This window comes from Balaenoptera acutorostrata, chromosome 13 (genome assembly GCF_949987535.1).
Source record: "Balaenoptera acutorostrata chromosome 13, mBalAcu1.1, whole genome shotgun sequence".
Classification (NCBI taxonomy): Eukaryota; Metazoa; Chordata; class Mammalia; order Artiodactyla; family Balaenopteridae; genus Balaenoptera; species Balaenoptera acutorostrata.
Genome location: NC_080076.1, coordinates 70,267,490 through 70,281,206, shown reverse-complemented (window position 1 = coordinate 70,281,206; position 13,717 = coordinate 70,267,490). Strand labels below are relative to the sequence as shown.

Sequence of the window (13,717 nt, the reverse complement as noted above, 5' to 3'; positions counted from 1 at the left end):
CCAGTTGCCCTAAAGATGCCAGACGTGCCCTGGGTGAGTGCTCCTGGCTCAGCTCACTCTGCAGCCCTGTCAGATGGGAAGGACCCGAGTGCCTGGCGGGGAATTGAGCACAGAGGGGAGGACACGGGAAAGGTGGGAAAGGAGAAGACCCTCCAAGGCGCAGGGGGGAAGCCTGCGAGGCAGGCATCCCTGCTTCTCAGCACCTGGAAGAGCAAAGCTGGCTCCTCGGTCAGCTCGCCTGTCATGCTTTCATGAAACGCCCCTTTCCTCGCTGCTCCCCTGTATTCTGCCCGGTCCCTGCCCCTCCTCAGACAAGGGAGGCCTGTTCCAGTCCCGCCTCTGGGTGGAAGTGCGTGCGGAGCCCTGGGAAGTCCTTGCGAATCTCTGGGATGCACCAAGCTTAGGTTTGGGCTCCTCCCTCTGCGCCGAGAGACAGGCGGGACGGGTGGGATCTCTGGGCCAGGCTGGCTGCCACCATCCCTGGGGTCTTCAGCCTGGGTGGGGCCCCTCCCTTAGTCTCACCTGAGGGGGGCTGAGCCCCTGCTCCCCCATTTCCGCTGCTCACCTTGCTCTCCGTCTTCGACTGTGAAAGCTGAGAAACCAGTGTGTGTGTTGGGGTGGGGGGTGGGGGATGGGGGGTGGGGGGTGGGGGGTGGGTCCCCCCCGGGTGGGTCCCCCCCCCACAGTAACTCTGCACGTGACCTCACTCCCCTCCTCAGCAGAGCCCTGACGGGAAGCCAGGGCAACCAGCTTGTGCTGAGTGTGGCAGTTCGGGCCGAGCCTTCCAAGCGCACATCCCCCAGGTGTCCCACGGCTTCCCCGGATGCCTGGTAGGCGCACGCCCGCCCCAGACGGGGCCGTGGCGTGGGGCGCGTCAGTGTGTGAGCCCGAGCGAGTCCCAGCGCACAGGGTCTTCTGCAGGCCCAGGCAGTTATAAATCCCCCTGCCTGGGGAATAGATCTCTTCATTCCTGCAGGGAGATTCATGAGCCGCAAGTGCTACCCAGACCGCCTGGCTTTTGTCATCATTCCGGAGACATAAACTACCCCGATGCCTCTGCCCGATGCCTCTGCCCTGCCGGGGAGCGCTCCACATATCACCTCGTAGCTCTGCATCCTGCTGGTGCAGAGACCAGGCGGCTCCCCCCTTGCCTGCCTGCCTGCCTGCTGTCTCCCTGGATGCGTGCTCAGTCCCTCCGTTTCCCATTACCACACAGATGGCTGAGCCGCAGAGAAAACGAATATTTCTCCAGAAGTAGATTAATAAACATCATCTGAGGAATGAGCTGGTAAAGACCACGATGTGGTGTGAGAAAATCCTCTCTGCTGAGAGCTGGACTGTCAATTAGCCCGATGGGGTCCCTGGCAATAAATGGAGGCCTCAAGGAAAGCGAGCCAGCGCCCCCTGCTGGAGCCGCGTGGTGGAGCAGCTGGGAGTCCCGGGAGCCCGGCCCTCCTTCCTGCTCCCACGAAATCTGGGAGAGGCTGCCCGCTGTCAACGTCACCTTTGTGGACCTAGCAGCGGGGAGGGCAGCGATCGGAGGCAAGTGCAGGTTGCTCAGTGTGTCCTGAAGGCTGGGAGGACACAATAAAACCCCTCCCTCCCTGGCAGTTGGGAGGCCTGACCCTGCCCTGGCCGGCAGCCTCGTCCAGGCTCTTGGCCTCTCTGATCTGTAGAAGAGGAACCTCCCCACCTCCTAGGGTCCTGAGAGCGAGATGTGGGTGTGGCAGGCTTGGCAGGAGCCTGAATAGGGGCCCAGCCCCTCCTGCGGCTCACCCTCTTGCCACGGGGAAACGTTTCCACCCTGTCAAAGCACCATCCTCTCATCTGCCTCCAGATTGCCCAGGCAGAGAGAAGTCAGCCAGGCTGAAAGGGCCCGCAGAAATCAGAGCAGTGCCATCACCGAGGCCCCACCCCGTGGCCGTGCTTCCGCAGTGTGATGGATGCACTGGGCCGTGGCGACAATGCCAGGAAGGAGGACAGCAGGGAGCGGACCATCCCACACATCCGCTCACACCTGTCAACCACTCCGGCCCGGGGCTCAGAGCCCAGGGGACCGCGGCCACTTGGCTGTGACTCTGAATCCCGACCACAGGGACGTGCATTGGCGACGCTGACTTTCTAGACAGATTGCAGCGCCGGAGGGCTGTGCTCACGCCCTGCCACCGACACGGGCAAGCTCAGGGAGGGCTCTAGGGCTGTGGCCAGCAGAGCGGTTAAAAGAGCCACCGCAGTTTTGATGGCTTCCTAGAGTGAGTAGATTTTTAATTTTTTAAAACTAGAAGAGACCTGCAAGGCATTTAGTCTACCCCTTTCGTCTTACAATCAAGGAAAAGTGGGGAGCAGAGAAGTGACATGCCTTGGCAGAGTCACACGGCGGCAGCTCTGTTGTCCGGGAACGTCCCCGCAGCCCGGGGAAGGAGCTTGACCGCTCGGCTCCTCTGAAATATGGCGCATCTTTGTGCAGATCTCCGGGCGGGCGCACCGCTGTGAGAGCCGCTGTAGGTCACTGTGAATGTTGTAGCAAAAACAGAAGCAACACACACAGGGAGCTTGTTGATTGCAGTCTGTCCAAGGCAGCTCTGTGGAGGTGAGGAAACCACTGCTCGCTACTGTGACCCTGGTGGGTCCTAGCCTGAGACCCGGCCCCTGCCCCCAGCCCCCGGAAGCGTACAGATGCCCAGAGAGAGTGTCCCTGGAAACCTCCGCCAAGCAACACGTGCCGCGACCGGCCGTGTGTTTACCAGCCCTGACCAAGGACATCGACTGGCTTCCCACCTGAACTGGCCGGGAGTGAGGGCGCTGAGTCCCAGCCTGGTCCCAGCCCTGGAGACCAGCAGGAGGCCTTCAGGGAAGAGTGAAGACCGCAGAGCCTTCCTCTGATGAGCCCTGCAAGGAATCGGCCTGGGGGAGGAGCTTCCTGTTCAGGCAGGCCTGGTGCTGAAGGGGGTGGGCCGGCCTCGGCAGCGCGAGCCCAGAGGCCAGCCGCCCTGCCGCCTCACCTCTCCAGCCCGCAGCCCCACCCTCCATACATTTGCCCCCAACACTCTGCCCCAAGCACCCCAATGCTCCATTCCCAACACTGGTGCCTCCCTCTGCGCTGTCCCTGGGCTTGGAATGGCCTTCCCCCTCCTTGTCCACAGGCAGTCTAACTCCAGATCGCCCCCTGTGCCCACAGCAAATGGTCCTCTCCCAGAAAGCCCTCCCTCAGCTCTGCCTGACCAGCAGCTAGTCAGGGTCTTATGGCCCGGACCCCTGCTGGCGCTCTTCCCTTCTCGACATACAGCCTAGTGCCGGGACCCATGGGTCAGCCCCTACGTGGACCCACGTGCCTGGCACATCGCGGGGTAGTGATGCGTGTGGAGTGGGTTAGCGTTGTTGGGCCCCTTTAGATGCCTCTGGCACTTCATGGGTTCAATAGAAAGGCAACCCAGCCCACTTCCACCCTCCTGCCCAGGGCTTCTCACTCATTGTCCCATCAGCTGAGACTCCCAACACCTTTCAGTTTCTGGATGCTTTGCAGTCATCCTCCCCTATCTGACACTCTCTGCAGCATTTTCCCTTTTTGCAGATGCAAAAAGTGAGGCCCAGAGGGCGAGAGACTTGCCCCAGGCTGGGACCCGTGCCCACAGGTCTGTCCATCGCACAGCTCGCCACCCCCTCCTGCCTTCCCTGTGCAGCTTGGTCATGCTGGTCTCCTTGTACCAGGGGAGCTCGGGATGTGGAGCTGGGTCTCTTTCTCCAGTAGGAGCTATTTAGTTTAGGGCCTTGGGGTTTGTGGAGCGCCCCATCGGTCACTGTTAGGACTTGTGGCCACACCGTTGTCTGGGAACATGGCACTCCCTGGATGTCTGTGGCCAGATTAATCAGACTCAGGTGCCTCAAGTGGGGTAACAAGCCCACAGTCCAGGAGACACATGTCTAAAGAGTGAAGTGAGGGGTGTGTGGGGCAGGGTGCTGCAGTCCTGCCACCCCACTCCCCGTGCTGTTCTGCTGGCATCCTGGGCTCCCCAGGCTGCGAGTGCACACAGGCCGTGTGTAAGAGCACACGGTGCCGTGACAGACACTGCGCGTCACTCCAGCACATCTCTGGAGGGCAGTTTGGTGCTCGCTCCTGCAGGGGAGCAATGCTCTTTGCCGTGTATTCCAGGGAATTAAGTGAGCCTCTGAGTGTCACTGCAGGGTTATCTGTGCTTCACTGGCTCTGATGGCAAAGACATGCCACAGCCCCAGTCGCTTGTAATTACATGCTTTCTGAATGAGGGTGATGTAGGAGTGGCCGTGAGCGGGCTCGCAGGCCCTCCGAGCCCTCTCCTCTTTCTTCTCTTGCAGGAGCAGGGTAGGGGCTGAGGGTGCTCACAGCCTGGCTTGGCACGACCCTAGGATTTAGAAGTGGGACACTGCTGAGAACACCACAAAGGGTGGGGGAAGGCCAGGGACAGAAGCCACGCCTCAAAAACGCAAACGCATCTTTCAGATCATTTCTCTAGATGGTCATGGATCCTGGCCTGGCCCAGGAGGGAAAGCCGTGTTCTGCTTTTCCTTAGGTAATAACCACAGAGCTGCCACTGCCAGCCGCCCAGAGTACTTACTTGGCCACGTGTCTGGTGTGAGACCTGGTCTCTGCCTTAAGGTCCTTGAGTGCATAGCAGAAACTCCAGAACTGTGCACGGTGTCTGGATCAAGGCTGAGAGCCCAGTGACTGTCCAGTAGTCATGTGGGGGCCGCCACCAGAGGCTGTGCTGGGGCCACGCCAGCCACGCCGAGGGGAGGGTTCAGAAAGACTCGCAGGGCAGCCTGGTCCTTGCAGTGGAGATGGGTTTGTTTCCCTACCTGCCGTCTCTTCTGCTCACCTGTGCCGTTTGTCCTCTGTTGGTCCCCAGGGCCTGCGTCAGTGCCTGGCAGGTAGCCAGTGCTCAGGAAACATTTTCTCAATGCATCAGTGACTCAATGAATGTTGTCGGCCTGTGTTGGGAGTGTGAAACTTGGGGTCCTTGGGGTTGAAAATACCACCTGTACTAATAAAATTTTGCCTGGAAACTTTGGAACATAAATTAAAAAGGAAAACAATACCTGCAGCTGTGCCTGAGCTGACCACCCCCCCATGCGGGGCCTCGGGCTGTGCTGGGGCTCTGGCGGGGGCTGGAGGCTGACCTGAGCCCAGGTTGGGGCCAACAGGATCCTCGTTGGCCCCAACAAGGCCAGCGCCCTGGACATTACTTGGTCTTGGGGCACCGTCTTCCGAGCAGTTTGGTGGCTGCCCCCATTCTCATGGTCCTCATGTCTGCCTGCCCAGTCGCTCCACACAAGGATGTAATTAAATCCTTTGAAGAGCACTTCAGGACATTTGATTATGCAGAAGAACTCCACAGCCGTGTAAGCTGTTGTGCGCAGCTGGGCCGCCCTGTGGTGTCTGTCAGTGCTCACTGTGCTGTGAACAGTACCTGAGGGGGAGGGGGCGAGGCCACAGGGAGGGAGGCCGGCGCGTCCTGCTGGGTGGCCTCCCCGCTGCCTCCTCCAGGAACAGGAACGGAGCCTGTGCCCGACGTCACCCCCGTCCTTCTCTCCCCAGGAGCTGCCAGAGCACGACCAGCCTGGTCGGCAACACCGCGTCGCCCGTCAAGGACGGGACCTCCTCTCTTCCCAGGAGGCAGAGCTCGTTCGCCAGGCCGCCGCTCCGTGCTCTGTACGACCTGCTCGTGGCACCCATGGAAGGGGTAAGTGCCCGGCCCACGGCTCCTTGGCGTCAGGACGCATCACTTCCCGCTCAGCACCCCTGCACCCCCCAGACAAAAAACAGGCTCCTGAGACAGAAGAGGTTTTCCAGACATGGGGCTTCTCCGTCCAACTTCTCAGTCAGCGTCCGGAAGCCCAAGTGGGCATGTGTGCTGGGTTGGCTCCTGGTTAGTGGATAGGCCCTGAGCTCCAAGTGGGCAGATCCGGGTTCAGGTCCCAGCCCGGCTCCTTACTGGCCGGCTGGTCAGTTTGGCCTCCGTGACCTCAGGTGCAGATGAGATGCTGCTCCTTCCCACCTTGCTCGTCAGACTTGGGGAGGCCTGGGGGTGCAGGGCTGCACGCATCTGCCCCATCTCCTCAGCAGTCAGCGCTGCCCCACCCACTGCTCATCTGAGGGTCTCGCCTGAGCAGCTTCAAGCCCAGGGCTGCTTCCTGGTGAGAACAGACCCTTGGCCTCTGCCCTTGTCAGGACTCACTCCACCACAGGGTCCAGCGGCAGAGACGCCCTTGCACTTGTGATTTCTCGAGAAGTTTGAGCGCGGCTACTGACAGGTTTCTGTGGCCCTAGTCTCTGCACATCACTTTTCAATCCAGATGTGGCTATGTAACTGGCGGGAGGGTGTGAGGGGAGGGCTGCCAAAGGGCTCAGGGATCTTGTGAATCTGAATGGTGAGCCCATCAGATGCTTTTGTACGCGACTGTGTATTAGTCAGCTCTGGCTGCTGTAACAAAATGCTGCCGACTGGGGCTTAAACAACCAACATTTATTTCTCACAGTTCTGGAGGCTGGAAGTCCCAGATTCTTGGTGGGAGACTTCTTCCTGGCTTGAAAACAGCTACTTTCGCACGTGTCCTCACGTGATGGAGAGAAAGACAGAGACAGAGAGATAGGGAGAGCGAGCACACTCAGGTCTCTTCTTCTTCTTCTAAGGACACTAATCCCATCATCCTGCCCTCATGACCTCATCTAAACTGAATTATCTCCCCAAGGTCCCACCTCCAAATACCATCACACTGGGGGCCTAGGGCATGAACATATAAATTTGGGGGGGACACAAACGTCCAGTTCATTACAGGCCCCTAGGCAAGTCCAGGTACCTGCAGCAAGTGGAGGCTGTGCTCCTGGAGGGCCCAGCTCTCAGCTGGGGAGGGTGGGGATTGACGGGGCCTCAGGGAGCCAGCCTGTGTGTCCCTCCTAGCAGCTCCCCACAGCCAGGTGGGAGATTCGTCTCACGGGTATTGGAGTGGCCCATCAGCAGCTCTCTTCCACTTTTGCCAACTGACAGAGGTGAGGTGCATCCTCAAGGTGTCCTCACCTTGACAGTGATCCCTTCACCCTCAGGAAATGCCAGTGCATCTCCTGGCCTGGCCTTCCCAGGATGTGTGTCAACTTGCCTGATATTTTTCAGGAGGCTGCACTGCCTGGTGGTGCCCTCTGGACTTCCCTCACTCAGGGACACGGGGGTGGAGGGAAGCACAGAGCCTCTAGGAGCTGGAAGGCTGGACTCGTGTCTAGCACTGCCTTTTCCTGGCTAGGTGACCTTGGCCAAGCTGGTACCCCTCCTTGAGTACCTGTGTCCTCATTAGAAATTGAGGACGATGTCACCGAGCAGAGCCATCTCTGTGTCCCTAGCAGCTGGCACGGGGCCTGGTGCATGTTGGCACTCAGTAAAGTTTATAGATGGTACGTGGTCCAAAGCTGCATTTGGTATTTAGGTCTAGTCTGGATACAAAGCAGAAGACCCAAGGCAGAAGTCAGCTAATGGGTTTTCTGTGGCCGCTCTTTTGTGGCAGCTGGGAGCTTTCCAAGAGGTTATCGAGCAGAAGGAAGGGGCTGGGCCTGCCCTGGAGCAGCTTTGAGTCTGTGAGCCCCCGACCCTGTCAACCAGCCCGGTGCTGGTTCTGGCTTACTTCTGGGTAGGTCCCAAGTCCAGTGACGTGCCTGCAGGGGACTCACACCTGAGCGTTGTTTGTTTCGCTGGTTGACCCCTCCCCTTTTGGCCAGAGAAGGGGCTCTTCCCTTGTATCAAAGACAGAAATCCTCGGGGTGGAGAGCAGCGGGAAGAGGCTGGGGGCGGAGAGAGGCAACCCCTCCCTCCATCCACTGCAGCGTTTCCACCGGGGGGAGAGGCTGCTACAGCCACGAGTCATCCTTGAAGGGGTCCCGTGAGTTTATAAACTCTGCCCTGTGTTTTTTAGACAGTTTTTCTCTCTGAGGACTTTCCCCTATGACTTAAAGAATATAAACATGCCAGTGGGATTAGTGATTGCTTGTGTCTGGACATCTGTGCTCCTCCAGGGGTGCCGGGAAGGGGAAGATTTATGGACTTGAGCCCCAAACGAGTTAGAACAGTGATCGAAGTCATGTCTTTATACAGTTGACTAAGGAAGGAAACCCCGGTCCCCCGACGTGCGTGCCGGCATCCTGAGGCTGCGGCGGCCCCTCTGTGCTCGGGAACGGCACGTGTGAACAGGTGTGACCCTCAGGGGTGCGTCTCGTCTTGAAGTGAGGCATTTAGTTTGAGAGCATTTAGTTCCTGATATTTAGTCCTTTTGTGACTGAGGAGTTTGAACACAGTGAAGGAGTTAGGCTGCCTCAAAAGAGATGTGGAGTAAAACCTTTCAGAGGTCGTTAAAGTAAATGATCAGGGCAAGAGCTTTTCCTTGGCTGACTAATGGGACTCACTGCGGTTCAGTAAAACCACTTCACCGAAGAGCTGGGATCTAATCAGGAGTTCCTTCCCTCCGCATTTCATCCCCTCATTCACGTGTTTCTTGACACGTGCCAGGCACAGCCGGGCGCACACCAGGCACAGAGGAGACTGGGGGCGGGGGCGGTTTGCTGGGTATGGCGCTCATGGACCATGCTCCCGCCCAGCGCACTGCCCGGTGGAAGAGGTGGACGACTGCTGGTTCCCGCCCTGCTCCGGAGGCCACTAGAGGGCGACACGGCACCGTCCGCCGCTCCCGCCGCTGTCAGCTGCCAGACAGAGCCAGGCCTTCTCCACATTTTCAATGAAAATACAAATCAAAACCGAAAGTCCAAGATTATGAATTACTGACACTTCAAGACTAAAACGATTAGCCTCTTCACATGGGACGTATAATTATTTGAACAACTGCCTTTGTTTAGCCGCAGTCCTGTTGCTAAGGGACTAGGTCAGACGGTATGAAAAGTGGAACAGAATAATATTTTACCGCAGGCTTGCACCAGGACTTGATTTAATTTAGCTGAAGGGAAACACTGTTGTGGCTCTTTCCTGGAAGCATGCTGTCCTTTGCTGTCAGGACGGGTGAGCATGTCCAGTTATCACTGAGGAGGCCCCGTTCCATCTGCACATGAGCCATCATCAAACATTAAGTCAAATCCTGTCTCAGACCCAAAGGAGAAAATGTCACCAAAGAAAAGTGGCACGTGTTAGTGTGAGAGGGACCGGGACCCGGTTTGGGTCCGTGGCATTCGTTCTTCATCACCGTCGAGTGAAGGGTAGTCACTCGTGCCCGAGCCTGGACTCGCCACAGGGACACGCAGATTCACGCGCCCCCAGGGCTGCTCCACGTGAAGCGCAGACCCCGAATTACCCCTCAGTTTGCAGACGGGGCTTCATCCAGAGCCAGAAGCTGCTAGCATTAAGGACCCAGATGTAGAGTCTAAAATTCCCTAGGGTTTGCTCAAATCACTCTTTAAATGTGATTTAACAAGTCCCTGGGCTTGTTCTAGTTATAGTCTCTCTCATCCTTATAATTATTTCCATTTATTTAAATTCCCTGTTTCCTAAGTTTACAGTTGTCAAAGCCAAGATGATAAGACAGGTAGGAGGAGTGAACGACTCTGGTCAGAAGGAGCAGTCCCCCTCGTCCACCTCTGCTCTTGACTAAAGAAGCCTCCAGGCTAAGCGGAGTTATCTGGTTCAGGACCCCAGAAACTGACTTAAAACTTGCCGTTCACATCGGTTAGGTTGGTAAACTGCCCTCCTAGACACCAGAGCTCCAGGATGGCCCAGGACCTCTCCTCTGAGAAACTCGAGGTAAGGGTCTGGCTCTGGGGCTTGGCCAGGAGAAGAGCTTGGCTTTGGCAGGGTCGTGACTGTGATGTCTGCTCTGGGGGAAAGGGACTCTTGTAAAGCGATGTGATAACCTAGCTTATCCTTTACCCGGGAGATGAGACCGACTGGTCAGGTGCCTGGTTTGTAAATAGACTGGAGGCTTTGGAGGTCGTCTTCGAAGGCTTGTCACACAACAGTCCGACCTTGACTCCGGAGTGTGGAGGGGGGACAAGGCCCGCAAGATGGGCACCGCCAGGCTGTCTGATTTCTGATTGGGACTCTGTGGTAACATTCACATGAGGACAGACGTCACCCAAGGACCGCAAGTGTCACCACAGCTGATTAGGAGAAGGAAAAACGGAGGCAACGACTCGCAAGCTGTCTGGACTGCTGAAGCAGTAGTGAGAGCACCAGACCAATCAGCGAGCTCCTGCCAGGCAAGCGGTGTTCTCACCTGGGTCAGGGCCCCTTGGGTCGATGCGAGCTGATGTTCAACTGCCCCCGTCTCAGCCTGACCCCAGTAGGTTCTTGGGGAGCCAAGGCACACCTTCCACTGAGGGCGTCTGGGCTCGTTTTCACCAGTTCGGCCACAGAGAGGCCCCTGTGCGTGAGCAGACCTCTGGGCTGACTTGGCTGAGACTGGACCCTGGGTGGCCGGCAGGCCCCTCTGGCTCTGGTTGGCCACTGGTCATGCATCTCCCGTAGCCAGATTCCTCTGGTTTGCCCCTTCTCAGAATCTCCAGGCAAACCAGTGGTTTGTTTTTTGTTGTTCAGAGAGGACAGTTGAGTGGGTCGAATTTGGACTTTTGCATTTCTGGTTGGAATACAGTGTCTACAATCCTGGTAGCTTTTAGTCATGGTTTCAGGGTTTTTTTCTGAACAGACTTGATATTTACTGAGACTGATACAACCATCCATGACACCAAGATTTCTCAGAAGCGTCACATAAAAGGTTTCTCTACCTTAAAAAGTTCTGTTTGATCAATTCGCTCAATCAAATATATAAGTCAGGAAAAAATCCTAAGCCCTGTACATGGTTCTGGGGTATCCAGATTCCCAGCAGTCAGTTCTTTGCTTCTGGAATCCTTGTTGTACACAGTGAAGTCCATTTCATCCCAAATCTAATCTGCCGGAAAGTTCATGGACCCAGGAATTTTCTTGCGCCCCCCTGTGGTGATCAGGGGTGTTCATTCTCTGGCCTGTTATGCTGTGAGGCTCTGAGAGGCCTCCTGTCCTTCCGTGAAAACGGAACTCCCCGCATATGGAGGCTACAGGCTGCTCCTCTGAACCCTGGTGCTGTGCACAGAGCACGTAGTGCTTAAGCCAAAGTTAGGACGCATGCAACATCACATTTGATATCCGTGCTTTCCAAACGGTTCAGCACCCCCCGGTCACCATGAGTGTATATGGGAGATCCCGTTGACCAAAATGGTGATCGAATCAGAGTTCACCACCCAGGCAAACACTTGGGACCCGTGGGGGTTGCCTGGGGGAACTGCCGACTCGGAAATTGGACGTCAGGGTAACTGCTTGGCGGTGGGTTTCGCAGGTGTCAGGTGTGGTGGATACTCAGTGAAGAGCTGTGGATGATGGTGGTGGAGACGTGCAGGTGAGGAGGACCGTGGTGATGGCGGTATCCCTGAGTCCCCGGGTTCCATGTGGAGCTGGACGCTCCAAAGAGGCCATTTATGTGTTTTGGCCATGTTTACAAACACAGGAGGGAAAGGGAATGAGTTGTACTAGAAAAATGATCGAGACCCAGCAGGAAAGAGTAGTATGAATAATAGGACCTGTGTTCCTCTTATTTAAAGCACCTGAAGGCAGTTGAGAATTCACGTTTGACCAGTGTGTGCTGAGGGCCCGCCTAGAGCCCCACACGCTGCCTGTGAGGTCGTGGCGTCAGTGCTGTCCTGTGGGTTCGGGAACTGAGGGGCAGGGAGGTGAGAGTCTTGTCGATGTTCTCAGAACCCCCTCCACCTCTCCCCTAACCACACACCCCATCATCTAGCAGTTCCGGGTCCCCCAGAGCTCCCGACCCAGCACTCGGGCCCAGACCCCGTGGCAAAGGCCTCTCCCGGGATGTGCCTTCCCTTCCTGGTCACTGGGCAAGGCTTTCCAACCTTCCAAACCCCGCTCAACAGAGGGTCTGGGTCTCATCAGGAGCTAGAAAGCACAGGTAGGTTAACCAGGGGAGATTAGTATCAAGACTGTTCCCTGTGGTGAAGGGGTAACTGTGAGATACAGGAGACTGCGTGGTTCTCCTGGGCTGAGGGAGCGAAATCCAGGAAGGACGGACACTGATGAGGTGTGGTTCCCCCTCCACCCACTGCCCGGGAGCAGGCTGTTCCCTGGTCAGGCCAGAGCCGGGCCACCCCCGAGTGCGGGCGGGAGGGGCCAGGAGCCACCGCCGGCGGGGCCACGGCGGGGCTGCGTTCAGTACGTGCGCACGCGCGCGCGCACACACACGCCCGCCTCAGGGCAGCACGTTTTGCTCGGGAGAACTGGCTGCAGGAAGCAGCGTGTGAAGAGCAGGTGTGGACAGGGCATTGGGAGCTGAGGTGGGAGCTGATAACAGCCGCCTGGAGCCCCCTGTGGAGAGGAGCCCCCTCTCCTCTGCAAAGCCTGGGCTTCGCTTGTTTTCGTCCTCTCACTGCCCGCCTCCCCTCCAGCCCGGCCGGCCTGGCGCCGCGAGCCCTCCAGTTGTGTTTGCTGCGACAGGCAGGGTCACGGCCCTGGTGAGAGCGAAGGGACGCTTCCTGGGAGTAAACAGATTTTAGGGCACTTGGCCTGGTGTTTTCTACTTCAGAAGACACATTTCTAGAAACTGCAGGGGTCAGAGAGTCGGAGTCGTTGCTGGCATTTGTTGGACTGTGCTCGTGGCGGGTGTGGGGCCGATACAGAGCCCTTTTGTCCTTCAAACCCAGGGCTTCAGAAGCCAGCGAGCCCTTCCCAGACTGACAGACAGAGGCGCAGAATAGCGCTTCCTTGAATCCTCTCTCCTTTTCCGTCTAACAGACGAGGTGTAGCTTGCATAGAGACATCACTGTGCTCTCCGTGTTTAAGTTCATGTTGGCTTTTGGCTGATTCTTCCGTGCCAGGGTGACGCTCGTGTGTCCTGGAGGCAGGATGCAGAGGACAGCTTCCAGGGCCCCTGTTCCAACATGTTCGGTCAGTGTTCCCGCTGCCTTTAACCAGAGCTGCCCGTCTGCCGTGCAGCCCGTCTGCCACCACCCACCTCCTTCCCCTCTGCTGGACAGGGGTCCCATTCGGAGCCCTCGCCCAGGGCTGCACATGCCAGGCCAGTACCTGCCGCGAGGTGCTGTCCCGGGAGGACCTGGACCTATGAATTCGGGTACACGGTTCAGAGACAGGCTCGCAAGCTCCCAGGCTAGAGTTTCAGAGGCGTTTCCCTCTCCTCGCTGCTAAGGCCACTCTTCACCAAGTCCTGGCAAGTCCTGTCCCCTTCTGTCCGCTGCGTTTCCTCGTCTGAATTACCACGTGCAGCCCGTCTCGTTGGTGCAGGCTGCCTTTCAAGGCTTCATCAGAGGTTCCGCAGCAGAGGACGCAGGTCCCCACAGTCTGCGAGAGCCACACTCCCGCTCAGCCTCAGGCCTCCACCATCTGGCTCCCGAGTCCCTCTCCATCCAGCCTTGCCCTCCGTGTGCCCCATGGGCCTCGTCTGGCCAGTTGGGGCCTCCCCACCCTCACGTGCAGAGCAGCAGCGGGGGGGGCCCAGCATCGTGTCCCACCCTCTGGGGCTGGCGTTTTACACTTCCGTGGTCTCACTCAGTAGTGGTTTCTTGTGCACATTTTATTTTCTGAGACATTGCATCATCGTGAGCTCTCGAGCAGGGACCGAGTCCTGAACTGACGTGGCCCCCCGTCGCCCCGTCACCCACCGTAGACACTGGTGGCTGGTGGAGAGATCAGAAGTC

At 57.7% G+C, this 13,717-nt stretch overlaps 1 protein-coding gene across 3 annotated transcripts in view; it reads left to right on the top strand.

Annotated features, from left to right (window-relative positions):
• The window catches only part of TTC28 (tetratricopeptide repeat domain 28), a 593,579-nt gene that overhangs the window by 558,005 nt on the left and 21,857 nt on the right, over positions 1–13,717 (top strand). For all 3 annotated transcript variants that reach the window (XM_057526055.1, XM_057526054.1, XM_057526056.1), the window contains one exon: positions 5,573–5,717. In XM_057526055.1, coding sequence (XP_057382038.1) covers positions 5,573–5,717 — 145 coding nt within the window. The remainder of the gene's footprint in view (positions 1–5,572; positions 5,718–13,717) is intronic.